Below are 27,926 nucleotides of genomic sequence, written 5' to 3'. Positions count from 1 at the left end.
CTCTGTGCCCTCATTAAAAATACATGTGTATGCTTAGGGGAGACAATATAGAATATATAAATCAAAATGCTAACGGCATCAGAATAAGCCTCCTGTATTTATTTCCCCATAGCTTTCCCTCTGTGGGAAGAGGACTCTTCCTGCGTACTGTATTTCCTTTGCTGTCTATGTGGCAAGCACATGTTTGATACTCTTAATATTAAAGTATACTGGAAATATTGTTTATTTATTATGCAGGTGATTTGATAATCTGCCCAAGCGACGTTGCTGGCTGAGACATTGCTTATCATAACTTTTCATTTTGGGATTTTTGTATTTCATTTTGTCTAATTGTATAAGGTTTTAATGTAAAAAGATGTAATCAAACTTACATCATTCGGATATTTGGATGTCTTCTAAGTGGCTATGGAGCTGATTACACATCTGGTGAGACAGCTCTAAAATATAAGAGTTGCTGAGTTAACATTCACAGTTGTGTCTCTGCGAATGACACACTAGTCTTCTGTAAAAAAAAAAAAAAAAAAATTGACAAATGACTTGTGTAACATTTACTTGCACAATCGATAGCTCTGACAATTTCCACCTGGAAGGTGATTAATGTTACATCCACCCCCAATCTAACAACCCCCAGCCCCAACCCTGCACCTCCCTCTGTGTGTGTCGTGCTGAGAGCAGATGAATCAGGCCTCCGAACTATGTGCGTGTCAGCGTACGTGTGTGTGTGTATTTATGTGGCACTGTCTGTCCAGACGCTCGGATGCTTGATCAACCATTGAGCAGAGATGGTGACTGAACAAATTCACAGATCCACAGACGTCGAGTATGGCAAATAATTGACGCATAAACTTGCTTTGGCATTGCATTGAGTGAGTTACTCAACAGTGTCTGCGTGAGTGTCTTTATGTCTATCCTTTCACTAAGGTGCTGAAAATAGACAGGTTGGGAGGAGTGAGACAGGAAGAGAGAAATAGAAAGTGAAACGGAGAGAAAGAAATGTAAATGCGAGCATGAAAAGAAGCTGAGGCATCAGGGATCTGAAGCTGTGCTATTCTCTTCACTTCCTCCACCCCACCGCTCCTCTTTGAACTCATTTATAAATATTCAGCTCTACATATAAACAATATCCAAATGAGCCCAGACATCCATGCCAAGGTTAAAAACTCTGCTGCTTGTTTCAGACAAAACTACTTAGACTAACTCAAAAGGTTAGCCTCTTATTCTGACCTAAACTATTTGTGCTCATTAAGATCAAGAAAAAGATAATCATTACCACAGAGTCTTATTTACTTTGACCAAATTAGTGTACGACTACATTAGTGGAAGCCAACACGGAATGCAGTCTTTGAACTTGAAGTGAAAAGTTGAATTTAGAACTTAATTAAATGTGTACTCTTTACAAGAGGAGAAACCCAAGCAGTGGGCAATTTGTTTGGAATTAACTCAGGGGGCAGATGGGGAGATGAAGCTTCAGTTTGTCTTACTTTTCTTATGTCAACATTTGTGTTGGCTTTTCAATCGATTGCTTAAACATACATGGGTTAAACTGCATCAAAAATATAGTTTAGCTCAGGTATCTCATGTGTATGTATTGCAATTTCTGCCACCCAATTTAGGTGTAATTTAAGCCAATTATATTGTTATCAATTGTTACATTTTGCTGTCTTTTTTTAAGGAAAATATGCTAATAATATTTTAGGTCTGTTCCGCAAGTACTTGCATGGCCCCTGGGTATCGCTAGTTATCAAGAGGATGATTGATTTTGTGCTGACAGGCTGATGACAATCCCGTCTCATCCACTCTCACATCACCACTAAGATCCGCACATGTCTTTTCATAGCCCCACTGGTACAGTAAGTGCTGTCCCACCCTTCTGCTCTCAGAGAAACATCGCTGTGCGTTTGGTTGGGTATGGGGGGTCTCCAGACTGGTGCTCTGTTAAAATGAGAAAAGGGGGCACCGTGACTTAATCTGACATTACTGTGCGATCTGTGTGGTATCTCAGCCTCAGGGAGAGGAGGAGTGGGAAAAATAGAGAGAGAGAGAAAAGAGGGGGAACTGATGGATAAAAGGGACCCTGCATGCAAAAAAAAAAAAAAGCTCATGTAGAGACGGAGACAGGCAAGGTCACACAGAGCAGGGTGGCCCTGACAGGGAGGGAGAGTGAGAGTGTACTTGTTATTACAGTATTTACCTTCCTTCTCAGCTCCTTCATGTCTCTTTATAGAGGAACGGTCTGTGTTTTTTCTGTCTTCCTCCACTCTGTCAGGAGTTTTGTACTTGTATTTGATGTCAATTTAGCAACTGAAATGCAAACAAATGATGATGCCAATGCTTTGCTCTCGCTTATTCTCCAACTTAGCATTTCTTCCCCGTCAGCCATTGTGCCTCGTTCAGATCTCAAACCAGACTGTAGCCTGCAGACATTCCTCCCCTCCTCCTCATCTTATTGGATATGCCATGCAGGGTGACCCTTTCTCCCTTGTCAGTCAAGCCTGAGCAGCGAATCGGGAGCTGCGTGTTGCTGAAACAAGGAAGTGGAGCAAAGGCTGTTGAGAAAAGGGAGCGTCGTTTGCCCCAATCCTAACAGCCCCCCGATAGAAAACTAATAAAGTAAGCTGCCCGAGATCCAATTTCAATGGAAACCTATAGACTGCACGCTGATTCTCAAGATGTAAGACGCATATGCACAGATACATAAATGCACTAAAATGCAAGTGCAATGCGAAGAAGAGTATTTATATGCTCCTATTCAGCAAACAGCCACACATACAACCTCAAATTCATGCAACCATACCATCCACTTTCCTCACTGCACGCACCCGTGACCGCTATCAGCCATGCTTTGTACCTGTCAAGTGCTGTCCTTTTCCCTGTGCCCAAAGCCCTGCTCACTACATGAGAGCTCTCACATCAAAGCTTCGCTGAGCTCCACATGCACAGATGAAACACCCTCTCACTCCGGCCGCCTCTCTCCCCGATCCCGCACATTAGACACATTTCATTTCATTACAATGCCACTGGAAAAATAAAGGTGCTGCTGTCTTAAAGGGACATCTTATTTACTCTCTCTCGCACTTGTGCACTCACTTATATGTGGACTCACACACAGACACACACACTATCTTTCTAGCTTTCTTTTCAAATAATGTGACTGAAAGGGAAAATAATGATCTGTTACCATCAAAGTTCTAGTGGACAAGCGGCATCTAATTTGACCATAAAAAGGGCACATCATTGTCATCAAAGAGTATTAACAATACTGTGAAGACATTGCAGTCTGACGTCAGTTATGTCATCAGAAATGACAAATAATGCTTAATATAATTTTCATGTTGCAGCTTCATATATTTTCTTTAATTAAAGTATTATTTTTCTCAATACCATGGAGATAGTAAAGAGCATTTGGGTTTTCAAAGACCTACACAATGCTGCATGTGGGAAGATTGGATGGCGACGGAGGAAGGGTTTCATCACGATGATGAAACGAGCCCTGGTTTCCTTAGCAGCGACAGCCTTTGTTGTGCTATCTGGTGTGGGACAGGCCGACAAAGGAGAGCTAAGGAGCGTCCGGACCGGGGTGATGGGGGTGGGATGCCCTCACCCCCCCTAAAGGGGTCGGGGCGACCCTCTTGACCGCTGGCCCCAGGGCAGGAACGCAGTGTGGTGGTGGCACAGGGGCACCCACAGGGCATGGGAAGAGACTTAGCCTGCATACTGCAGCAGAAAGACGAGACTGACCCAACGCTTGAGGACCGTGTGTATGTGTTTCATTTGAGACGGTGTGTGTATAGGACAAAGGCAAAGTGACCCGATGTTAGCAATGTGTGTGAGAGAGATTTAGCGGTATAAAAAGCAGGGTGACCCAAGGTTTGCAGTGTGCATTTGTGTAAGATTCACACTTTGACAGCACATCACAACACAAAGATCAGATTTAGCAGGTGTAACCAGTATGTATGTGTGTGTGTGTGCGTTCGTGGGAGAGACTTAGCAGTTAGCTAGAAACACAAAGACCGAATGACCTAACTCTACAATGGTGTATGGAGAGATTTAGCAAAGACTAGGATGATGAACATTAGCTCTGTGGGAGAAATTAGTTCTGTGGGATTTTGGGGTAAGGGTTGACATTGTGCTGTTTAATTTGATTATCATATATTTTCTTCTAAATCGTGTTATTTTGTAGATAGGTTGGTATATACAATTAGACAATCACACTAGCAAGTAATAATATTGAATTCATTTATTTTTTACATAAAAAAGATAAACAAATCACATTTATAGTAGAGAATTATTTTAAGTGAAGTTCAAATATATATATATATATATATATATATATATATATATATATATATATATATATATTTCCACAATAGCTTGCATGCTCAGTCCATCAGCCTACACTCGGTTGTATATTTGGTTGATGGAGAGAAGAATAAGAGGAGGAAGTGTCTGGACAGGGAGAGCAGTGCTTTCGACCTCTGTGTTCAAATAAATGATGGTTTCCGACATAGAGGTGATGTCATCTCCACACTAAGTACGACAACACTAGTCGCCTTTACAGCGATGTCCTTCTGGGTGACTGGACAGCTGAAAGGGTTAGCACTGTTAGCTCGGTTAGGTGTGTTCGCCTCTTCATAAGAAAGGTCATGGGCTACAGGCCACTCAGGGTTAGCAAAAGGACGCTAAAGGCTAGGAACCGGGCCACTTGAGGTTACCAATAGTATGCTTAAGGCCAGAAAGGGTTATTGACCAGTAAGAGCACTGGAGACTAAACATGGTTGTAGGCCACTCAGGGTTAGCATTAGAACATGTGGGCCAGTGTTGGTAAACTATTAACTCTTGGCCCTGTGAACCAGGATTAGGGGAAAGGAGAAATGCACACAAAGTGATGTGATGGTGTTTAAGTGCAAGAGGATTTTTCTGTTATTTTTTATCTCTGTCATTCTGTCCTTCTTTTATAGGACATGTTTTGACAGCGCGGTCTACATTCATTTAGTCATATTTTAGTTTTTCATAAATATTTTTACTGATCAGTGTTGAGTTTAATCATTTATTGATCTAAAATGTAATCTTGTTTTTATGATGTTGCTGCCTTGGGTTAAACTTGTCTTGTCAGTTATTTTATCAGGCTGCCACCAGTGGGCAGTGGCACAAAGCTGGTGTCGATCTGGTTATACTACATCTCCCTGTCTCTCCTTCCTTCTCTATTTATCTTTGTCTTATCATTTTATCTATCCATCAATCTATATCCTTCCTCTCTGCTTCTCACTCTTTCTTTCCTCTCTGTCTTCCTCTGTTCTTTTTCATCGGGCGATCCATCTGTCTGAATGTGCGCTTGTGTGTCTGAACTTCTGTATTTGTGTGCAAATGTCTCAGTGATGTCTGCAGGCTGAATCAAGTCTCACTAATAGATCCTCATCTATTTCCTCTCCAACTTCACTTTTTCCTTTGTACATATATACACACACACTAATAAAAATCCTTGTTTGAAGAAACATCATCTACGTAGAATTTGCACACAAACTATAAAGTGGACATGTTGTTTTTCAAGTCATAAATCACTTGCTAAATTCCCATTAGACTTGCTGTACCTTGGAGTAAAATACAAAACTTCATTCCATCATCACGCAGATGCGGTTCTGTAGCAGAGATCTTTTTTTAAACTGGAATTAGAATTTCAAAACACATCTGTTGAATTTTAAATAAAAGCTAATGTAATAGTAAAATAATTCTTAATTTTAGTTCTAAAATGTAATCATTTGCAATTTGATCATGTCCAATTTTCTTCTGGCTTGGAAATGCTGTCTTAAATTTCTGATCTTTATATTAATACGTTTTACATCACAAATATGTCCAGCGAGGGAAGGAGAGCCTCGTCTGAATTTGAAAGGGAGTGAGAATCAAACTAATTTTATAATCTGAATAAGTGAGAACGTGTCATTTTGCCGTTGTCAACACACGGCAGGTGCTAAGGGAAGGGGTGTGTGGCAGGTTTGATGTTGATAGGCACAGGAGGGACACACACACTCATGCTGCGCCAACGGAAGACAAGCATGTTAACACTTATTATGGAAGAGGAGAGGACAGTGTGTGTGTGATGGCGATTTGCGGAGGAAGTTGAGCGACACTGCTTCTCTTAACTCCTTTTCACATCTCCTACAGTTATTTTTTTCAGCCCTGATGTCTTTGCTACTCCTTAGTGTGTTTCTTTTTGTGTGTATGTGTGTCTGCACAGGCATCTACCCACAAGTATTGGGGTGTGTGTATGTGTATGACAATGGGGGTTGTGTGTGAAAAGCACAACCAAAGTGTAACAGGAATCCATCCATTTCCTGCTTTAGTTTCAGAGTGCTTTTGACAATAAACAGTTAATTAAAATGACTTCAGCGTTGAAGAAATCACCAAAGGCTGCAAGAAAACTTCCTTTTCTCCGCAATGCGTTTCACTCCTGTCATTCTTTGTTTTTATAACCACTTCTGTTTCTTTTATTTTATTTTTTTCTCTTATATTTAACTCTTCTTTCCAGTTTGGGCATTTTGAAGTACTGCACTGATTATTAATTCACATATAATTTCCGTGTGAAAACTTTCACAGCTATTTAAACATTTCTAGATGTTCTGACAGGTTTGAAGTCCTGTACACACAGTAACATGAACATGCACAGATACGTATGCAGTTGTAGCTAACTCTTTTGTTGAGTGATGGTGGGATCGATTGGGTTTGATATTAAGTGACACATGGCCTTTGGAGTCACTAAATGCTACTCACCAACTGAAACCATCAGCGCTGAATTTCAATCCCCCAGTTACTTCCCTTGTCCCTGCAGTGACACACTCTCCTCTGTCTCTTTCTCTAGCATTTCTTTCTGTCTGGATTTGCGTTATTACCCCAGTCGTCTCACAATCTGCGTGTTGTTATGTTATTATTTCCTCAGAGATATCCACTACCAAGCTCTTTCTTAAACACATGAGCCCCTATCAGACCTCGACTGAGCAGGAAAGTTTTTAAGCTTCAATGTAGCAGAGATTACCATGCAGTGTTATATCAGCTTTCCTCAGTAGGTTTGACCGCATTAATGTTGTCTCTTTCTGTTAGTAAAAAACAACAAACAACTAAAAAAGGACAAAAACTGTTTTGTAAACATTACATTTTAAGTTTAATAAAGCATATTTATGCATTTCAAATGTAATTTTGTTTTAAATAAAATTTTGGGAATTAGAAAGGAATACAAATACACAATCATCATTGGTGCCTGTTTAATGTGAATTTCTACAGATCTTCTTTTCTCTCTGACACACACACACACACACACACACACACACACACACACACACATTCGTCATTATTTTTGCCGAAGATATATTTATTATATTTCATATACAGTAGTCCTAGCTCTTTTTTTGATGCCTTTTGTTTTCTCAACCAGGTTTATTTTTTAGTTTAGTTTTATATTATATATTATATTATACAGCACTTTGTTATAATAAAAGGTCTATACATTTGCAGTTTGTTATATTATACTACATCAATGAAAGCAATGAATATATAAAGTATTATAAATACTAAACGCAACATGAAACATGATTCTGATTTTGTGGCTTCTTATCTGTTTTTTAGGAAGGCTACGGTGTGATGGTGCTCAACCCCAATGAGAACTACCTGGAGGTTGAGAAGCCAGCCATGTTCTCCCCCCTGCCCTCTCCTACTGAACCCTCCGACGAACCCGCTGAAAAGAGGGAACGCAAAGATGATAAAGAGGGCAAAAAGAAGAGAGAATTTTATGAGAAGTACCGCAACCCACAGAAGGAGACGGAGACCGAACGGATCCCTGTACGGGTAAGTCTGAAAGGGAGGGAAGGAGGGAGGAGAGGAAAAAAAAAGGAAGGCAGGAAGGAAGTGCTGGAAAGCCGCGATGGAGGGACAGAAGGATAGATGTTTGTCAAAAGCAGACACGATGGGGGAGGTGGACAGACCGACAGTTTCGGGTCGTGGGAGGAGGTAGGAGAAGAGACATAGGTGAGAAAATGGGAGGGAAGAATTTGGGCAAGTTTGGAACAGATAAAAGTGGGAAGAAGGTGCTGAGACGGGGAAGGTGGGAAGCAGCTAGCTGAGGAAGCTAGGGAAGGAAATGTTAGGTAACAAGGGATGATGGGAGGCAGAGGGAGAAAGAGAGGCTCTTGTGTGGTCAGCCTGTGTGTGAAGAGGTTGGCCGTGCTCCAGTCGCCTCTCAGTGAGCAAGTGTTAACCACATGGCTACCTCCCTCTCTCCCTCATCCTCGCCCTCTTTCCCTCTCTTTTTCTCTCTCAGATGGTGGGCTGGTCAGTGTAGCTCTGGCCCTTCACTCTTGTTGACCGCTGGGATTATTATCTCCCCAACACACACTCTGCAAACACACTGCAACATTCTTATCATGCTACACTGACTGTACACCCCCTAATTACACACACACACACACACACACACACACACACACACACACATTTATGCTTTGCACATACACTTGACTCCGCCAGTTTACCTTGTGGTCAAACAAAGGAAGCAACCGTTTAAATAAATATGGTATAAGTGATGAGAAACTAAAACAATGTTGTCCTCTGCATAGATGTCTTTTGTTTTACCCCTGCCAACAAAATTCATAATTTGCCTCCTCAATGGGGTCTAGCCTTTTTTGTTTTTTACTCTCTTAAAAGCTCTCATTCAGTAAGATTTTGAAGATTAAGGGCACAATGAGCTTGGGTTTTTCCCATCACAGGATTTCATATTAGACACGTGTCCTCATCAATTGTCTGTGTCTTACTCTTGTTGATAGTGGTAGCGTCACAGCAGTGCACGTACCTGTGTGTGCGTGTGCGTGGGTTTGTGTGTGTGTGTGAAATGCGTCAGTCTCTGGTGTGTGACAAGAGTTAGGGATGTTTTGGGACTAGCGGGCGGTGTGTGAGCTGTCAACGCAGGCTTTTTTTCCCCTCACCCCCATGGCACTACCTTTACACACACTCTCATAAGGGATAATTAGCCGCAGTTCTATCGTACTCTATCACACTTCTTTGCGTGTGCGCTGGTTTCCAAGACTGGTGAACAGTCTGACGTGAAACTGACATGAAACTCTTCTGGTAAACACTCCATCATGTTTTTCATGTAGTCAAACTAACTTATATGTTTTTTTCATTTTACACCATGAATCAATGGTACATCAAAATCCATTGCTTATTTCATGTGAGCTCGTTATATCATATCCTAGTTGTGCGTGTGCGCGTGTATCAATATATCCATGTGTTGCCATCTACATTTTGTTCTACTTACGTCGATAGGAGTGTGTATTCAATTGTTTTATATTGAAAGTGAAACTTGATTGATTTTTTCTCCATATAGATATATTTCTCTTCTACTCTTACTCCCTACCTCTTGCCTTAAATCTATAACACTCAGTAACGTTAGCATTGTGAGATCGTTAACACTGTCCCAACCAAGGTTCCCCTATCCACTGAGGAAGCGTGCAATATTATTCACATCTTGATATTGGGCTTAGCTTGCTTTCCCCCATGCCTGCATAATACATGCTGGACAGGGTCAGATGCATTGAGACAGCAGTGGTGTGTCTTTTTGAGACTGCAGTGTCTCGGAAAGAGTGTGAAGTTTAACAGTCTTGGCTTTTCTCCATGAGGTGGAAGTCAGGACAGACAGCATAATGAGTAACTGAAGAATATTACACACTAGCCCAGTGTCACGTCAAGTTCCTTTTCTGCTTAATATAAGTTAGCACATTGATAATTGATTTAGCAGTCTGTAATAGTGCAGTATCCAGCATTGCGGCACTTTTGAAGATTTGGTTTTTAAAAAATGCTTTCTATATGTTTCTTTCAGACTAGCAGGTTAATTCAAAATGATCTTCATACACCAGAAAACTAGGGGTCATATAGAAGGTTTAGATTTTCCAGCCAAATTCACTTTTCCTTAGATGCAGGGATTGCAAGACTCGGGATAAAGATTAATGAGTTAGCAGGTTGGCTCTGTGTTGGTGCCCCTTGAATTTTGACCTTTGACCGAGAAGTCAGCAGGATGCTAGTGTGTGTGACCTCTCCTCTACCGTCCATGCCTCCTGCTGCACTGCTTTACTCTCCCCTGCTCTGCCTCTGTCCGCCCCAGAGTAAGCTGTCACACACATGCACACACACTCATGACACACACACACACACACACACACACACACACACACACACACACACACACAGAGAGAGAAAGCACACATGCAGTAATGCATGGGCACACACATACCGACAGACAAAAGAGTAAAGGAGGTGGAAAAAGAACTAAGGTTTTGACGTGTGTGTGTGTGTGTGTGTGTGTGTGTGTGTGTGTGTGTGTGTGTGTGTGTGTGAGGGCCCGTGTCTTGGGTGGGTGCTGTTCAAAAAGATGAAAACAGCCCTGCTAAAGAGGTTTGATTTGATCCACCACCCACTCCGACTAACAGAGGTGAAGGAGAGGGATACACACACACACACACACCATTTTTATTCACTAGAACTCACACTCTAACTCCCACTGAGCTGCCAGACCACCTGCACACAACCATTCAGAAACACACACACACACTCAGATATATACCTCCACTCTTTGTAATATAATGAAATACAACAGAAATACCTTAAACCATACTTGAATTACCACCCGTCTTGCTCTGTATTTATACCTATAAGACTTACATTGTGCTTTTTTCTTTTTTTACTACGTTGACTCACAAAGACTGACACACACACACACGCACGCAAGCCACGCCAGCCCCCTTATAGAGTTGAGTTGATTAATACGCTTCCTTACACACATTAATAAGCTCTTAACTGCTTTTAGGATTCTTACTTTTAGCCTTGGGTTCATAGTGTGCAACCTCTCAACCTTATCTAATCCCTCTCCTCTGCTCTCCTCCAGATCACACACCACTGGGCCATGTTTAGGGGGATGATGGTAGAGGCGGGAGAGAGAGAAAGAGAGGACAGAAGGAGGGATGGAAGGATAGAAAGTCTGATCGGAGGGATGCTGATGAGGATAGTGGAGGGGCGGGGAGGGGGTTAGCACTTTGCCTTATAGAAGTTTGGGAGTTCACTTTACTCTGAATTTTAGCAGTAATCCAGTTAGCTATTTTCTGTCAGCCAAGCGGAGGAATGGCAGGAACAAAAGGCACATTCATGGGCTTAAGAAGCTTCCAAAGAGTTCACCCAAGGCTGGCTGGCTGGGATTAGGCCAGCAGGCCCTGGAAAGAAGAAGGGGAAAAAAAGAGCAAAGGGGACAAAAAACAGAGCTTCGCCTTTCTTTAAGCACCACTTATTTTTATAAATGACTGGAATACTTTTTTTTTCCTTTCAGGATCTCATATTGTAGGTTGTGCAGAGAGAGATAGACAGAGAGGCCCTCGCTCCAATAGCATTTTGACGTAGTTGATTGAGGCTATTCCTTATTTGTTTTTTTCTCCCACTAAATTCAACTTCACTGCAACTTCAAATATTAGATATCTGTATCTGATTTGAGATTGGTGGGCGTTGAATGCTTTCACTATGACATTCCCGGCCTTTTCTCTACAAGTATCCCCTTTTTCACAATCAAACCACATATTTGGGCTTCAGTGTGTTGGTGTTTCCGCTCAAGATATTATTTAATTCCCTTGTGTTTATGCTTTGTTTGTTGTTTTACCTCTCACTCTGGTTAGAGTTGATGTAAGACCTTCTCCTAAAGGTAGGAAATAAGAGTTTTGTTGTTGTTTTTGTTTGTTAGTTTTTTTGTTTTGCATATCATACCTTTAGTTTTTGACTTTGTAGTACTGTGGTCTCCAACTGATGGATGTCTTGTACTGTCTGATACTTATCTGATTGTTGTGGATTGTTCAGAGTGTGCTTCCTAAAGGAAGGGGCATCCATTATTTAGGTCCTGCCTCTCCAAGACCCCATTATTCCCAGCTGCAGCTGTCCACAGGGGCAGACTGAGATCCTTGTCCTTGTCTGTGTTTAGCAGATGACGTCCTGTTTCCCCATGTTCACACTGTACTACAAAACGTCCTGAGGAGTCGCTAACGCACACACACCATGCACACACACACACACCAAAACTTGATTATAAACATTAGGACATGGACACACAAGAACACACACTGGTAATTGTATTTGACATGGTGCTACAGTGTTTCTCTATGGGAATGTGTTTTTGCTCTTTGTCACCTTCACCCCTTTGCCCCATTCTGTGGCCCACAAGCAATTATACAGACAGGGTTTATTTGACCTTTGCCCGGTGGTTGTGCTGAGAAGTAAGGCTCAGCATATCCAAGGACAGGTAGGGACTTGATTAACCTCTGAACTTGGTCAGAGGAGAGGTCAATAACCAGGGCTAGAGGGCAGCTCACCTGCTTGCTGCAGAGAGCAAATTGGCTGGATGCCATCTTTGTATTTGGGTGTGTATCTCTATGTGAGTGTGGTAGAGGAAAAAGCTTTGACCTGTGTGCATGTGTATCTGTCTTTATGAGCTACGTTTTCATGTTAAGGCCACAGTACAAGCACACTGTGGTGTGTGTGTGTGTGTGTGTGTGTGTGTGTGTGTGTGTGTGTGGACATACATTCAGATGTATCTTACTGTGTTTGAAAATAGGTGCAATAACGGTGAATGCGTTTTACTTCTTAAAGTTTTAAAGGGGAGTTAGATTTTGTGCTTGTTAGTGTTACGTGGAGTACATAACATCTGTATGTGTGAACACATACCTTTTGTGTTTGTGTGTTTGCTCAAGGCAGAACCAGTGTAGTGGTCTCAGATCCCTGCTCCCAATCTTCTAGTCAGGTCAACCATCAAACACATCCATCCTCCTTCCCTCGCACCTCCCCACCCACTGAGGTCCCCCTCTCTCGCTCTCTCTCTCTCTCTCTCTCTCTCTCTCTCTCTCTCTTTCCCCTTCTTTTTCTCTTTTCTCTCTCTGCACACAACCCCATTGTGGATACAGGCTGACCCGAATAAAGACATACACAGACACACACACTCACACACATGCGCGCATACACACAGACACAGCACCTCAGGGTCATCCTGGAACAAACACAGCCTTGTCTGCCTGCCCGCTCTCCTTTGCCTTATGTCAATTAATGGCTTGCAGTAATTTCACCTGACAATCCGGGCGGCAGCGCGAGGCTAGAAGAGATGTCACAGCGATGACCTTTCTGCCCTGCAGCCGCTCTTTTCTAATAAAGAATCTCACAAACCCACAGCAACTTCCTTTGTACTTTGTTAATGAGTTATTGATTTGAAACAATGCCCAGGCAAATATTGTCAGAGCAGACTGACCTCACCAAGGTCATGCTATTTCATTGTATACAGTCTGAGCCCGCTAATCTGCACGTGGGATGACATGGACGCTATAGTTTTTCTTTGGCTCCATCTCCATCTCCCTCTCTCTCCCTCACTTTCTCTCTCCTCATACTGTATATTCGTTCATTGCGAAGTTGAATAACACACCTACACATTTCTCTCTCTCGCTCTGCACTCTCATACACGCGCGCACACAGTTTCCCCCCTCTTGTTAGTCTTGCACACGTTTTTCACCTCGTTCTCACTTTTCTCTGTCTCTTTCTCACATCATTATATTCCCAACTCTCCATAGGTACTATACTTGCTAATTACCCACAATGCCACAGTCATTATTTTCCCATCTCTGCCACTAATTTGCTCCATACCTTTCTTTCCCCCACTCTAGCAGACCCATCAGCTCCCAGACAGCTTCTAGCTAACTTCAGCTCTCTGTCGGCCTTAAAAGTAAAGAGAGTAAAGGAGGAAAAGACGAGAGGGGATGGAAAAAAAGGAAAAGAGATGGCGAAGGAGTACACGTCCCAGACATTGATTAGAATGCAATTGCAAACAGGTGTCGTTGAGGCCCACTTTTTAATTGTGTGCTCAGAGTCATGTACGCAATCACGCACACACAAACACAAACTAACTTACTCTAATAACCTCTCTGCTAACACCAAACATGCAATTATGTACATTGCTTATTTAATATTTAATCATTAGGCCAAATGAAAACAATCCTGTTTTGATCAGGACATATTTAACAGTATAATGACTGGGGCTGCAGGTGGGTTTACCCAGTGTGTGGCCTGAGAGCAAGAGCAGACTGAGAGATTGAGAGAGACCGTTTAGCCAGTCAGTCAGTCAGTGTGTGTGTGTGTGTGTGTGTGTGTGTGTGTGTGTGTGTGTGTGTGTGTGTGTGTGTGTGTGTGTGTGTGTGTGTGTGTGTGTGAGAAGCTCTGGTGTAATTTGAGTAATTTGTTTCTAACTTTTCTCATGCAGGAAGCAACTCTCACATGGTATTATTGTGTGATGTGTGTTTGTAGTACTTTTAATTTTTGCAAGATTAAAACCAGTACCGCCCAAGCAAAAGAGTCCAAACCCGATAAAGTTGTTTAGGGATCCCGTGACACTGTCCTGACACTTCTGGCTTCCACTGAAAAGTTTGAGTGTAAGAAGTATAATGGCTCTTACCCACTAAATTCCTTCCGGTCCACACTGCTCACCATCTCCCAACCTGAAATTCCAGCCTCCTCCGATGTTTTCTGAAGTCTTTTGTGTTTTGGATGAGGAGGAGGAGGAGCAGAAGGGAGGTGTAGGGAGGTCTGAAGTGGTTGTTTGTCAGAGTGTGTTGATGTTGTTAGATTCATTGCTTCCTGTGTTGGTCAGACACTGCGTTTGTGTTGGCGTTGGGGCTGTTATTCTGGCTGCAGCGCGCTCCTCTCTCCTACTCCCCTCTCCCTGCTTCTCATTACAGTGAATAAACACAGGGCAAGTACTGGACAACTTTTGAGTGTGTGCACAAGTTTGCATCTGTGTGCATGCAATTATTTGTGGTTTTGGAAAGGAGTGTGAGTTGTTATTGTGTAAGTAATGGAAAGAGCTAAATTGAACAAATTCTTGAAACTAGACAATTGGAAGGCAAACGCATTCAACAAAGGAGTTACAGTTGGTACCACTTACGGACTAAAAGTGGGGTACATGCTCAATGTCGTGTAGCAGGTTGTCTAGCTGCCAGTTTTTATGGTGAATCAAGTGAAACTCATAATAAGAAGTCTGTTGATTGGCTAGCAGGAACTTGGCTAAAACCACATGTTGGTGACTCACCACAGTTGTGTGTGTATATATATATAGAAAATAACACTGTATATATATTTGAGGGCCTCTGTAAACATAGAATTTTTGCGGTTTTAACAAAAAGCTCATATCTCCACAGGACATTCTCCGAGAAGGATTTTGCCTTGTTTAGGTGTGTTTTTGCCATAGATAGATTCTAAGAAGTCCCAATGGTTTGGTCACTGCGGGTTTGAAGCCTCGACTTCAGCATTTTGGCCATCGTCATCTTAGATTTTTTGCACTCTTTGCGACCTGTCAATCACAAGGAAGCCATGCCCTAGAGCAAACCCTGCTTTGTTTTCCATTTTTGCTTTAAATAGGACCATAATTTACAAAATGGACATCATTTTGTATTGAAGACTCAAAACTAGTGACTGAGACCATTGAAGTCATTTTCTCATTTACTCTCATACAATCTGACTTATTTTTGCAACCATAGGAGTCTTCCCCTGATGGCCAGTAGAGGAAAGGCAAGTTTTAGGCACTTCTGCATTGGCTTCACTCTTCAGAACCGGAGGTTGCCGCTTGGTTTTGGAAAACTTTAGCCTGGCTTTCTTGTGTGTCTCTCTCCGTCTTGGGTCCTCCTGGTTCTCCTGCCAGTTGAGTTGGTGATGGATTGTCTGAGTTGAAGTGGTGGTACTGTACCTTATGTCTGAAGATCAGCTTGAATCTGTTCTGGAGTTGTCTGAGGTCCTCCCTCCACCATTTGAACAATCTTTATGCATCTTTATGCTGCAATCTTTAATCAGGTTTTCTCTAGCGTCCTCTTCCAGGGAGGTTGGCGACAGCACCATGGCCTTAAACGTCTTGATAACATTGCACACGGTGGACACAGGAACATCATGATCTGGAGATGGACTTGTTGCCTTGAGATTGTCCATGCTTGGTTATGATCTTCTCTCTGACCTCCTCAGACAATTCTCTCTTTGAATGAGTGATTGTTATATTGCTGGCATCTGTCACTCACCTGCTTGAAATCCAATTATTTCTTGCAACTTCTAAAAAGGTTCCAGTGATATTGTTCAGGCCATTTCTGTGTGGACTATACCCAGATTCAGTATTTTTTTTATATTTCAGCTTTTTTGTTACATGTTTATGAATTCCATGTCCAGAGCTGAGAGCTATGACTCTCCCTCTCTCTCTGTCTACTTTCTCCTTTTCTATAGCTCTCTCTGCCATTTTATTTCTTTTTCATAATAGGTAGCTGTCAGCATCTGGCGACTTTCTGGTCCTGAGACTGTCTAGTACGCAGATTCGTATTTTATATTCTCTGAGGGGACAGTATGGATCACCATATATTTGGTAAACACACACACAAACTGCACACACCCTCATATGTCCCTTGACAGTCATGGCTGAAAGATGTTGGCAACAGGTGTGCAGTTGGGATGCTATTCTGACAGTGCTGGCAGATACACACACATACATACACAGTGCGAGGAGAAACTGGAAATAAATAAATAAGCTAAGATACTGTGTGAGAGCTGACGACAGGAAGCTGGTCTCGCAGGGCGGTGTGCTCCACTGCAGCTAATTAACCCCAGGAAATAATTGCAACAATATGCAAATGCTGTTTAGATAATTCACTACACTGCCATGCCAGGTAGTCAGTCACTCTGTTGCCTGCCACTGAGGGTGGAGGCAAATAATGTGTGTTGTTGTGTGTTAGGTTGGGTGATGGAGTCAGGAGCATGGGGAGACACATTTGCCACCATTAAGACATCAGCTGTGCAATGTGCGTCTTTTAATTATTTGTATTGAAAGTATATAGATAAATATAAACGCTCCTCTTTTCTTCATTTTGTAAGTTATCACTCGTTGACACAATTTATCTGCAATCAGTTGATCTAAGCAGGATTATTAAGGAAGTAAATATCTCTCTCATATACACACACACACACACACACACACACACACACACACACACACACACACACACATAAAGGTGCTATGTACAGAAGCAAACCCTGCCTAATGTCTCCATGTCGGGCATTGTTACTAAAGGGTGGGTGGGGAGGTGGACAAAACGGGAGACGGAGGAGTGTGAAGGAGAGCAGGTGGGAACAGCGGAGGAGAAAAAGAAGGTAGAAGAGAGGGAAGGGGTGAGGGAGGGAGGGAGGGAGGGAGGCAGGCTAATGAAATGGGCATCACAGATGAAGGGTGACATGGCAGAGGAGAGAGGAGGGAGACTTCAAAGGACTTTGATGTCACAGCCTTTCAGACAGACAACTCTGCTTCAGCCAGCATCTCCGTACATGTAGGATAACACACACACACACACACACACACACACACACACACACGGAGCGCACTGATGGCAGAAGGGCAGGGCAGAGCGGAGTTGCCTGCTCTTGCATCACACTGTGAATTGAGGTGGGTGCTGACACTACAACCCCCTCATGCTAATTTAGCAGTAAACACAAACACTCTGACAGGTTAATTTACCTCTAGACAAACACAGCAACAAAAACACACAAGAGCACATCATCAAATAGTGGAAGCACACACACACTTGCACAAAGATTTGTACACACAGATACACACAAGCAAAAACATCTCATCAAATCACAAGCTACCTTACTTTCTATTTAAGGTAAAGTTTCAACCATATTGTATGTAGCGTGTTTGTTCTACATCATCTCCTCAATTACCAGCTTTAGAAAAGGGAATGTTGAAGTAATTATACCGTCTTACTTTGTGAAATGCAAACACATTTATGGAAACTAACAAGAGAGTCTCTTAAGACACCTCCTCTGTCCTTTACCTCATATCCATAATTATTTGTTTTGGAGTCACATGGAACAGTTTGACACTCAATTAACAGATGAGTTTCCATTCTCTGTAGGCCATGTGTTTGTTTGTTTCAAGATATTATTTTGTTATGTATATATCTGTATGCTAATTAAAAGGATTGTGTGTGAATTGTATGTTTGCATCCAGTATTGTGCTATCTTAAATACAGCGTGCTGTTGTGATCTAAGGATACAGGTGTTTCTAGTCGACAAAGCTCCATGTGTGGTGCAACCTCTTGTGGGAATGTATTGTTGATTTCTATTGTGAACCAGACAGTTTGATAGGAAATCAAAGTCTAGAATCAATGTCACAAGTTCATTAATGGATGCCCTTTTCTCGCCTGTACTTTTACTATTGTTCTTTCCAGCCCTGGATAATCGCCTACGTCTCTGGTTAATTAAACATGCCTTCTGGTTGTGTTTGCGAAATCCTGCATGTGTGTGTGTGTATGATCGTGTGCATGCAGATGAGAGTGAGAACATACGTGAGGGTTTGTGATTGTCCTCGCTGGTGCGAAACTGTGCTGTTTTGTTTATGCATGTGTATACGTCCTCCTTGTTTTTTTTCCTTTGACCTTCCCCTCGTGTCTTCCCATTATGCCTCTACTGGTGTATAGATGGGCCATCGATTCAGCAGCGGGCCACAAATTAAGATTTAAACGTTACGTCACCCAGCCTATTGAGTTTTACATTTAGGGCATTTGCAATATGCAAGACTTATTGATTTACCAAAGTGTGGCTCTTTATAGAATCCCCTCCGGCCACCACCACTTTTTGTTTCTCTTTCATACCTTTCCTTTTTGGCTGGCCCAGAGGTGCAGGTTTTGATGCCGTAGCTTTGAATTAAAAGAGTTTGATAACTCTATTGATGCTCCAGTCTTACTGGATGGAGACATATTTGTATATTTGTAGTTGCACAACTGAGTAAGTTGACAGCCTTCAAGCTCATATGATTTACATCAGTGTTCTTTGTTATTGATATAACATTAGAGTTTTTGTGTTGCAGGAAAATGGTTCCTCGGAGGAACACGTGCTGTATGTGTGGGACCACTTTGTGTCCAAAGCTGCAGCCAAGAATGTTTTCATCATGGCCCACAGCTACGGAGGGCTGTCTTTCGTTGAGCTGGTGAGTGTTTTAGTTTTCCGCGTATCCTTTTTACCTCCCACCGACAAAGAGACACACTGAAACAAATTGCACTCCTGTCATTACAATCACTCGCATACATGTTCGTGTTGGAAGAGCTGCATATTCCATATAAACCGTTGTATAAACTAAAATTTAAGTTTGCAACACCCATACATGCACACATACATGCCAGTGTGCAAGAACAACTACATATTGTCGAACACACATATATGGAAACAAGAAGAGAAGTATTCACACTGGCCACCTCAGGGAGACAGGCACCAGAGTGATAGTGTGTAAAACATGGTGGAACGATTAAAAATAAATAGCATTTAGTTTTGAAAAAGTAGTGCCTCTGTAAACAATCTGGTTCATCCTTGTCCTTGGGCACTATCCACCGCCTCTACACATCAAGAACAGGAGGAAAACAGAGTGAAGAAGAGGGCTGGATAAAGAAATTTAGTAATGGCAATGCAACAACTGTGTTACCGTTAAACCAGATCTGCTGCAGAGCATGCAGATCTCCCAGCCTTAAGAGAGACAGAGGATAGGTGGAAAGATGGTGGGATGGAGGTGGATTTGAAGAAATTAATGGTGCACAGGGGAGGATGAAAGTAAAAGTTTAGCCAGCCTCTTGGCTTCATAACCGCACCCTTCAGCTAAATGGGCCTACAGTGTGTCTTTAGTGGGTTACATGAAGGCTGAGGTCCATTCTTTATTTTTTGGCCTTTGGTTTACCGCGATATCCTTGTGGGACTCTGCATCACATATTGATCATCACTTTCTCGTCTGTTAGTGTTTTAACGACTAGAGTTACATATTAATAATAGAGCTTCAGGGTGTAGGTTGCTAATACCATCATGGTAAGGTCGGAGTAGCATTTAGGAGTCATGGTTAATGGTGAGGAGGTTTGTTTGTACCCTGTAAGCCTGCTACTTGCTGTTTGACTTATCATCTAATCTAAGTCTAATGTGTATACTAGTGACATATTCAGCAACAAAAACATGCACCGTGTAGTTAATGTCGAACAAAAAGATAAAACCTCACCATGGCTTCGAGCTCTTTCGTGACGTTTAATTTAATACAGTGTTTTGATCTTAAAATCCTTATACAGTAACTTAAAAGGTGCTCCACAAGAAATACAGAGCATACGTATCTAGTGCCTCCACACGGCTATCAACATGGCGAAGACTGAGCTGGCGGCTCGCAGCTAACAATACCTGATTAGTCATCGTATTTTAAACTATATTAATCCGACTGATAAATCACCTTTAAAACATCTTTGCACAATTCCTCATATGAATTCCAGCATGCCGTAGCTCTCTACAGCTTGATAATAAGAAGCAAAAAAAACTATAAGTCTAGTTCAGTTGTATTTGCGGCTTTTTAAATTTCAACAAACACGTGTATGTAGCTATCTTGGCTCAGTGCCAGGCTTGTTGCAAACATGCTGTGCTAGCCACGTTAGCATTTAAAATACTAAGGACATCACTGTCTTAAGCTCTGCTAGCCAACATACGGTGTTAGTTGTGTTTGCAAGCCTCTCTATGATCTGAGCACTCTGGTACATTGCCAGTTTGCTGGTTTCTTGATCTGAAGGATTTACTGCTAGACTCACTACATCCCATATTATTCAAGACATATCTCTTCTCTTTTCTCAGGAAAGGTAGGAAAGGGGAGGTGGCACTATGAGGATACGGCTAGTGGGGGATTAAAGGTGGGCACTTATCCCACTGGTGTTTTCAGGAATATTTTCTATTCTTTCTCTTTCACTTACTTTTTTTGTTTAGTATTTTGTAATTTTAATTTGGCTGCTAAATATTCATGCAGTGTTTTGTCCGTGACAGCCTCACAATCTCCTGGGCTTTCTGGCTGTGTGACGAAGACTAGCTGTTCCCTCTATTTGTCTCTTTCTGTCTCTCTATGTTTCCTTCAGTCAGACTACCTCTCTGTGTAAAGGGCTCGACGAGGTGTTTAACTGTATTCTTTTATGTGATGTCCTTGTCATGTGAAAACCGTCTTAAAATGACTAATGCACAGTATATGCATATATAAATACATAGCATATAGCAGATGCAGTATGAAGAAGGTAACATCAAAACAGAGACTTGAAAGATCATTGTGTTCACTTTAAGTGACAGGGTTTTCAAGTATGCCATTGTCAGGTTTCCCTTGAGGCCATCCCAGCTGCAGTTGTCTATTAGTGTAGAAAACTCCTTCACCTCTTTACAAACTGACACAAACACATATACACAGTCATATTCTTTATTAGCTACCCTCGGTTACCCATGCATTGTTCATGTTAAGTATTATACCCCAGGCTATTTGGCTTTTTATCCAAATACATTCTGACTACTTGCATTTTACAGGAATACCATATAAATATACACATGGTATTTAAAGGAGCCAAGATACATTTCTTACTTTTTATTGCTGTTTTTTTTGCACTCCCTCACACATGCATACACACATTCATGCACATACATGTGCTCACCGTCTACTTAATTGAGGAGAAAGTGGTCCAGCGGGACGTGGTGCGAGGTGTGTGCGCATGAGCCGGCGAGTAGAGAGTGGAGCCTTGCGGGATGAACCGTTTGACACACGAGAAGACCCAGAGAAAACAAGCTGTCTGTGGGTTAATTACTACTCCGCTTTGCAGTTAATAAATACATTTCTGATCAAGCACATCAAAAAGGCACACCATTAATTTCTCCTGCTCGCTCCCCATGCTCCGAAGCATGTTAGCCCCTGTTTGGAGCACTCAAGTGTTTCATTGCAATTTTGATTTCTTTTAAAACACTTCACAGTGTGTACTGACTAATTATAGATACATCAAAGAGTAGCTAAATGCCTTTGAATAAGTGCTGCAGGGGGAAAGCTCTTCCTCTGCTTCGCCCCCACCTTTCTCGCCCTTTTCCCCTCTCTATCATTCTACAATGATCACGGAATCCATCCGTGCATCCGTTGTTTGAAACCCAGTATTCCTATATATATATTCTATATTCTTCTTACAGGTTTTAGCATGGCTGTGAACTGTGTCTCTCTCTGCGTCTCTTCATCTCATACACACACAAACTGGCCATGCTCCTCTAGGTTCCCGGTCTGTAGTATCCTTTCTTCACCTCAGGACAAAATCTCACCCCAGAACGAAGTAGAGAGCGAGAGAGAGAGAGAGAGAGAGAGGGACCAGGGGGATCGAACCATACAGAAAAAGGGCCCTGCCTCCATCTCTCCCTTGGCTCAGCCTGTCTTTTCATCTTTTTTCATTGCCAGGAGTGCGGGGGGTGGGTGTGTGGCATGGGGGGGTTGGAAGGGGTGGTTGTAATGAGGAAGGGTTTTCTAACCCGCACTAACCTTCCGAGCAAAAAAGGATTACTCTTATTGGATAGGACAGGGCAGCATTATATAAGGTCTTATGTAAGAATGCATCTGTCTCCGAGTACACAAATGTGTGGGTGCCAACCAGACAACAAGCCAGCCGCCACAACAGCCCCTCAAGAACATGATTACAGATTTTAAGCGTCCTCTATGAACACGCCACATATATACAGTACATGCTTGCAGGATATCTTCCTTACACTTTCTGTCTCGAGCCATCTGTTTCAATCTATAATGAATATACCTTAGTTCTCTCTCTGTCGTCCTTGGATGCATGTGTGTGCAAGTGTGTGTGTTTTGGCCAGGAGTTGGATGTGGGAAGAGATGCTTGAGGTAAGACGGATAGATATGAAGGATTTCTTCACTCCTTGTGGACTTCATCGCCATACCAGTGTGTGGAGGATGAGAAAGATGAAACACTGCCGGGTGAATCAGTCAAAGTCGGAGAAGTTAGTTTTACATAGCTCGGAGTTTCAAAAGTGATTGAATTTTCCTGATAAATGAGAGGTTTTTATGTGGTATAGGAAGATGCAAATAAAGTTGTCTTGTGCCTAATCAGATTCTCAAGTTGAATTAAAAGAAAGAAAAAGTAGTTACTCTTATATTTTCTATCTCTTTTAAGATTTAATTTACCACAACTTTCTCACTCTTCAATCTTTGTTACTATATGTACTACACCCTTTCACCACAATATTTGCCATTCCAAAATCCACTCTGCTTTATGTCCTGTATTGTGTCCTCATTTCCTTCGTCCTCCTAATTCCTTCTCTCCCAGTCGTGGTGACACTCAGGGCAGCTGTGGTGCCAACTATGCCCTCTGTGCAGGACTCTGGGTCTGGCAGTGGTCTGTACAGCTTCATGACTGGCATGGTAACAGCCCACTGAACACATGGCGCGGTGCAAACACTTCGGTTTCCAGTCCTCACCCTTTTTACAGAATGCTTCTGGAAAATCAAAAAAATGCACATATATAAATATTACAATACATTATATAAAGTGTTGTTATTGTACCTTATGCTTATTTTTACTTATACTACTTTAAAGGCTCTCTATATGACATTCAGTACATTAATATAGCAGCAAACAACTATTTATTTACATATTCTAAATGTAAAGATATAGTGGCATCATGGCTACCTGAGCAGAGAATGAAGTTGCTCTTCCTCTGTGTGTGTGTGTGTGTGTGTGTGTGTGTGTGTGTGTGTGTGTGTGTGTGTGTGTGTGTGTGTGTGTGTGTGTGTGTGTGTGTGTGTGTGTGTGTGTGTGTGTGTGTGTAAGTGCGTGTGTGTAAGTTTCCATTCCGGGCGCGCGTGGGTCAGCTGTCGCCATGTTGAGCGCCGTGGAGAGACACTAGATATGCTCTGAATTTGAAAGCCTTTAAGTGTCAATATCCAGTGTATTTTGACATATTTTTCTTTCTAAATTAATATTTTAAAATGTCATGTAATATTTATTGTCAACTTTCTTGGTTTTAAAGGAATATTCTACATTCCATTACACTGTAATTTTGTTTTCATGTGTATTTAATCTGTCGAAATAGAAAACTAGACATTGTGGTTTCATGTGCTTAAGGTGATTTAAGTTAGCTTCTGCATCAGAGGTATTTATTTGATCAACTGCAGGGAGAAGTGACAAGCAGCCTCTTAGAAGTCCTATCCTCATTGTACAGTTGCTGTCGTTCTATATACAATTTCCTCACTCTTAACAAAGCCCAGCTGATTCTTGGATGGATGGACTCAAAATGTAAAAAAGACACATTCGAAGTTGTTGGAAGTTGTCTCTTTTGTTGGAAGTTAGCTTTTCCACCCTGCCTCCAGTGTTTGTGCTTTCCTAGACTAAACCGGTGCCGGACCAATCTCTACTGAATGCACAGACATAAAATTTATATGATCTTTCGACAGATTCAAACTCCCAGTCAGACCCGCAAACAAGTTGATTTCCCTAAAATGTTGAAGTATTTCTTTAAACTGTGTCAAACTAAGTTCCACTTTGTATCTATCTAAAATACTCTTGAAGGACCAGTGCAACCTTCACCTGAGTTCATCACCACACAAGCAATTTGTTGACAAAATCATCCCAGCTGTGAAGCCGTCCATACACAGGCTCTGCAAATCCCCTCGTCTAATGTTGTATGCACGTCTCGGCCGCCTCCGAAACTCTGAGTGCTAGCCTGTCTATTGCTTCTGGAGGGGATGAAGAGAAGGTTTGTTTTTTTCTCAAGGTTCTCCATAGCTGGCGGGCTTGCAAGCGGTGCAGTAGTAGTGCAGTTTCCTGTGTATATGTCTGCCTCTGTGTGCATGTGTGCGTATGTCTATGCCTGCAAGTGGGTTCACACATATTGTATGGGTCTAGTGTATGTGTGTGTGTGCGCACATATGGATATGTGCACGCCTGTGTGTGTCAGCTCTAGCCTGGAGAAGCTTGTATCGTCCTGAGCAGAACAGCTTGGTGGAGAGCAGCTATCAGAGCCACGTTAAGGGAGGAGAGGGTGAGAGGCGATGATAAATGGCTGGGGCACACTAGCAGAAATTAGTGGAGCCGTATGCAAAGCTGTGGCGTTTTGTTTGATGTGAAACAAAAGGACCACCATGACAAAAGTGCCTGCCAGCCTGCACAGCAGGACAGCAGCCCTCAGGACATACACCATCGCCACTGAGAAAGTGTGTATGTGCATTTGCACGTGTGTTGGTACGCACTTGCGTGTGTGTATGTGGTAATGCATGCATATCATGCATGGTGCCGTTTCCCAGTCCTGTCTATATTATGTATATTATCCCTCTCTGAGTTTTTGTGCTCTGCTCGTAATGACAGACAATGACTAGCCCTTTGTACACCATGATAAGACATGGTTTCTTCCTCACTACAGCTTCAGCATATTTGCTCTATTAAGCAGCTGAACTATAGATGTCTAGTTTCTTTGTGAATGAATAGGCATCTTAGAGAGCGGCACTCTGTAAATTTAACTGTTTAAATGTCACGGCTAGCAAACTGATTTGATTTCAATTGATTGGCTTGTTTCTGGAGAAAAAAAGACCTCCCTTGCCAAACCTTTGCTGCGCTGGTTGCCACAGATAGACCAAGGTCTTTCTTTACACCTCAACAACACATTGTTGGGCTTCTGAATTCTTCTATCTGCTGTGATTATGTACAAATGGCCTTCATTTGCCATCCATTTCAAAGCTGTACTGCTGCATTGTGACTAGAGGCAGATGACGCAGACCAAATTACAGCGGGTTTGCTGTCTGAAAAGGATACTCACACAATAGGCTTTGTGAAGTATTCCCTTCAATACGTCGCCATTATTCTCACCTTTGTTGGTGTTTCTCTCTGTTTCAGGAGCATCTTTGGTTTCTAGATTACATTTGTGGTGTTGGTAAGGAGCAGGGGGTTGGTAATACTTTACTCACCTCTTGTCTCTCTTGTGCTGTTCCTTTAATATCAATGGGAATTGATTTTGTGTGAGATTCCAATTTTGTTGTTTGTTTGTTGCATTTTTTGATGTCCGTCATTATTAATTCTGTCTTGTTTTTGTATTATCTGTAAGACAATCAAGTTCTTAGAACATGAACGCAATGTTTTTGGTTTATTTGTCATAAATTCTTCTTTCTACTATACATAAACTACATTAGTCAGTTGTTTTGTAATGACTCAGTTAACCAAAGGATGCAACAAAACATTGTTATAGTTTGCAGGAATCTGTCATGCTGTTCTGAAATACAGTTTCCTATTTGCTGTGAGAATTTTCCTTCCCTCTGATTTTATTCTTATCAACAAACAAAATAGATTTCAAAAGGATTTACAGTATATCTGTAATATCAGGGACTTGTGGCCATGCAGTCTCTTGTCCCTTTATTTCTCTCGGTACCATACATACCATTACACCCACAACCAGCTAACTTTTCTGTGATCACTTTACTTTCTATATTCAGTCAGGGGATTAGGACAGATGCTCCTGCAGGGCTGTTAGAACACAGAAAAGGTAGACTGTCAAGAGAGGTTGTGAGGGAAGTGATTCACCGTGTGTTCATTGTTTTAACCGCTGTTTCCCTGAACTTTGTTTCAGGGGTGCACTGCAGGTATAGCTAGATAAAACACCTATATGTTACCAAACATTTTTTTGTAGTTTTCCTTAACTTTCGTGGGCCAGGTTTAGAAAGGTCATCTGAGACTTAGCCAACAACCAAGGGCAATTCAAGGCGTAACTTTAATTTTCCCACTACGTAAAAGTCTTGTTGATATACTGTATGAGTCTTGTTTTGATCAAACTCTCCTATAGTGTTCTCCACAGCCCAGAGGCAGACATGGAGCTGTTGCTCTTACCTTAGGCTCTGACGCAGGAACGGTCAATGCGCTCTCTGGATCCTCTCATACATCTTAGTTTACATCGTCAGTTGAAGAATACCTCTTTGTCTTTGACTGCTTTTACACTATCTCTATCTTTCTCCTTCTCTTGTTGTGTATGATAGTAGTTTGAAAAAAGTTATCAGTCTCTGGATCGCATTGGTTCCTTGTACTTAAGTAAGTCATGCACTACTTCTAATTGGTCAGTGATATTTGATACCAATTTCAATGATGGTATTAGTAAATGTCAGCTGTTGGTTTTGAATAGTTTGTGTTATCCAGTCCTTGGTCTGACTATTGATAGTTTTAAGTGGTCGAGCATGATTTTAACCAGGTCGTCACGGTTACCCACTCTTCTCTTTCGTTCCTCAAAACACATGGATGTTGCCATGGTGACGTAATTGAAAATCATTACACCTCAAACAAGTATTGTTGAGGTTACTATTCAGAAGTCTCCTCTCACCTTTTTTGTCTTGCTGTTTTTTTTTCTTCTCCCTCGTGAAAAGGAAGTGAAGAATCCATCTGGCCTCAGTGCATCATTGTGCAAAAGCTCTTTTTAATCTCCCTTGTCCTGCTCCACCCACCCCATACCCTACCCCGTAAACACGGGGTCTTTCTTGCCACTTGGTGATATAAGAAGCCCAGCTAGTTGAAGTTCATTTGAGTTCAGTTGAATCTTGAGGGATTCATCATTACATATTTACTGGCTGAGGCTGATCTTGCTGTAAGGTTCTACCCTCATCCCATTGATCTAGTGCGCATGTTCACTCCCGAGGTTACGGGACGTGCTTCCATTTGCATAAGGCCCTGGGCAAGGTTCTTTCCACCATTGATTGGCCTGTCCATGAGCGCCCCGTGCCTTCTCACATTGATCACTTTGTTTTTTCCTGGAGACAGTGCTACTCAGAGTTCAGCTGCAGCTCCAACATATCAGACCTGCCGGAGGAAGAGAGACCAACAGGGAAAGAGGATGAGAGATCACAAGAGAGGTAGAAGCAGGAGTCAGAGGGTGTAGGTGGAAAACTTTAGAGCCAATATCTTAATAATTGTGCATACTTTTCCTTTGAATTCTGACATAGCTGAGAAAGTAAACCACAGTTTTAACCTGTCACCCATGTGACTTTACTCCTTTTCTCCTTCTTGT

At 42.0% G+C, this 27,926-nt stretch overlaps 1 protein-coding gene across 2 annotated transcripts in view; it reads left to right on the top strand.

The window, feature by feature from the left end:
- Positions 1 to 27,926, top strand: part of arb2a (ARB2 cotranscriptional regulator A) — a 143,481-nt gene that overhangs the window by 49,714 nt on the left and 65,841 nt on the right. For both annotated transcript variants that reach the window (XM_068703747.1, XM_068703746.1), the window contains 2 exons: positions 7,615 to 7,833; positions 18,944 to 19,063. In XM_068703747.1, coding sequence (XP_068559848.1) covers positions 7,615 to 7,833; positions 18,944 to 19,063 — 339 coding nt within the window. The remainder of the gene's footprint in view (positions 1 to 7,614; positions 7,834 to 18,943; positions 19,064 to 27,926) is intronic.

This window comes from Cebidichthys violaceus, unplaced genomic scaffold (genome assembly GCF_023349555.1).
Source record: "Cebidichthys violaceus isolate CVI_PGR_0920_01 unplaced genomic scaffold, fCebVio1.0.p SCAF_9, whole genome shotgun sequence".
NCBI classification, from domain to species: Eukaryota; Metazoa; Chordata; class Actinopteri; order Perciformes; family Stichaeidae; genus Cebidichthys; species Cebidichthys violaceus.
Note: the sequence above shows the minus strand (reverse complement) of the source record. Positions and strands in the feature narration are given on the sequence as shown.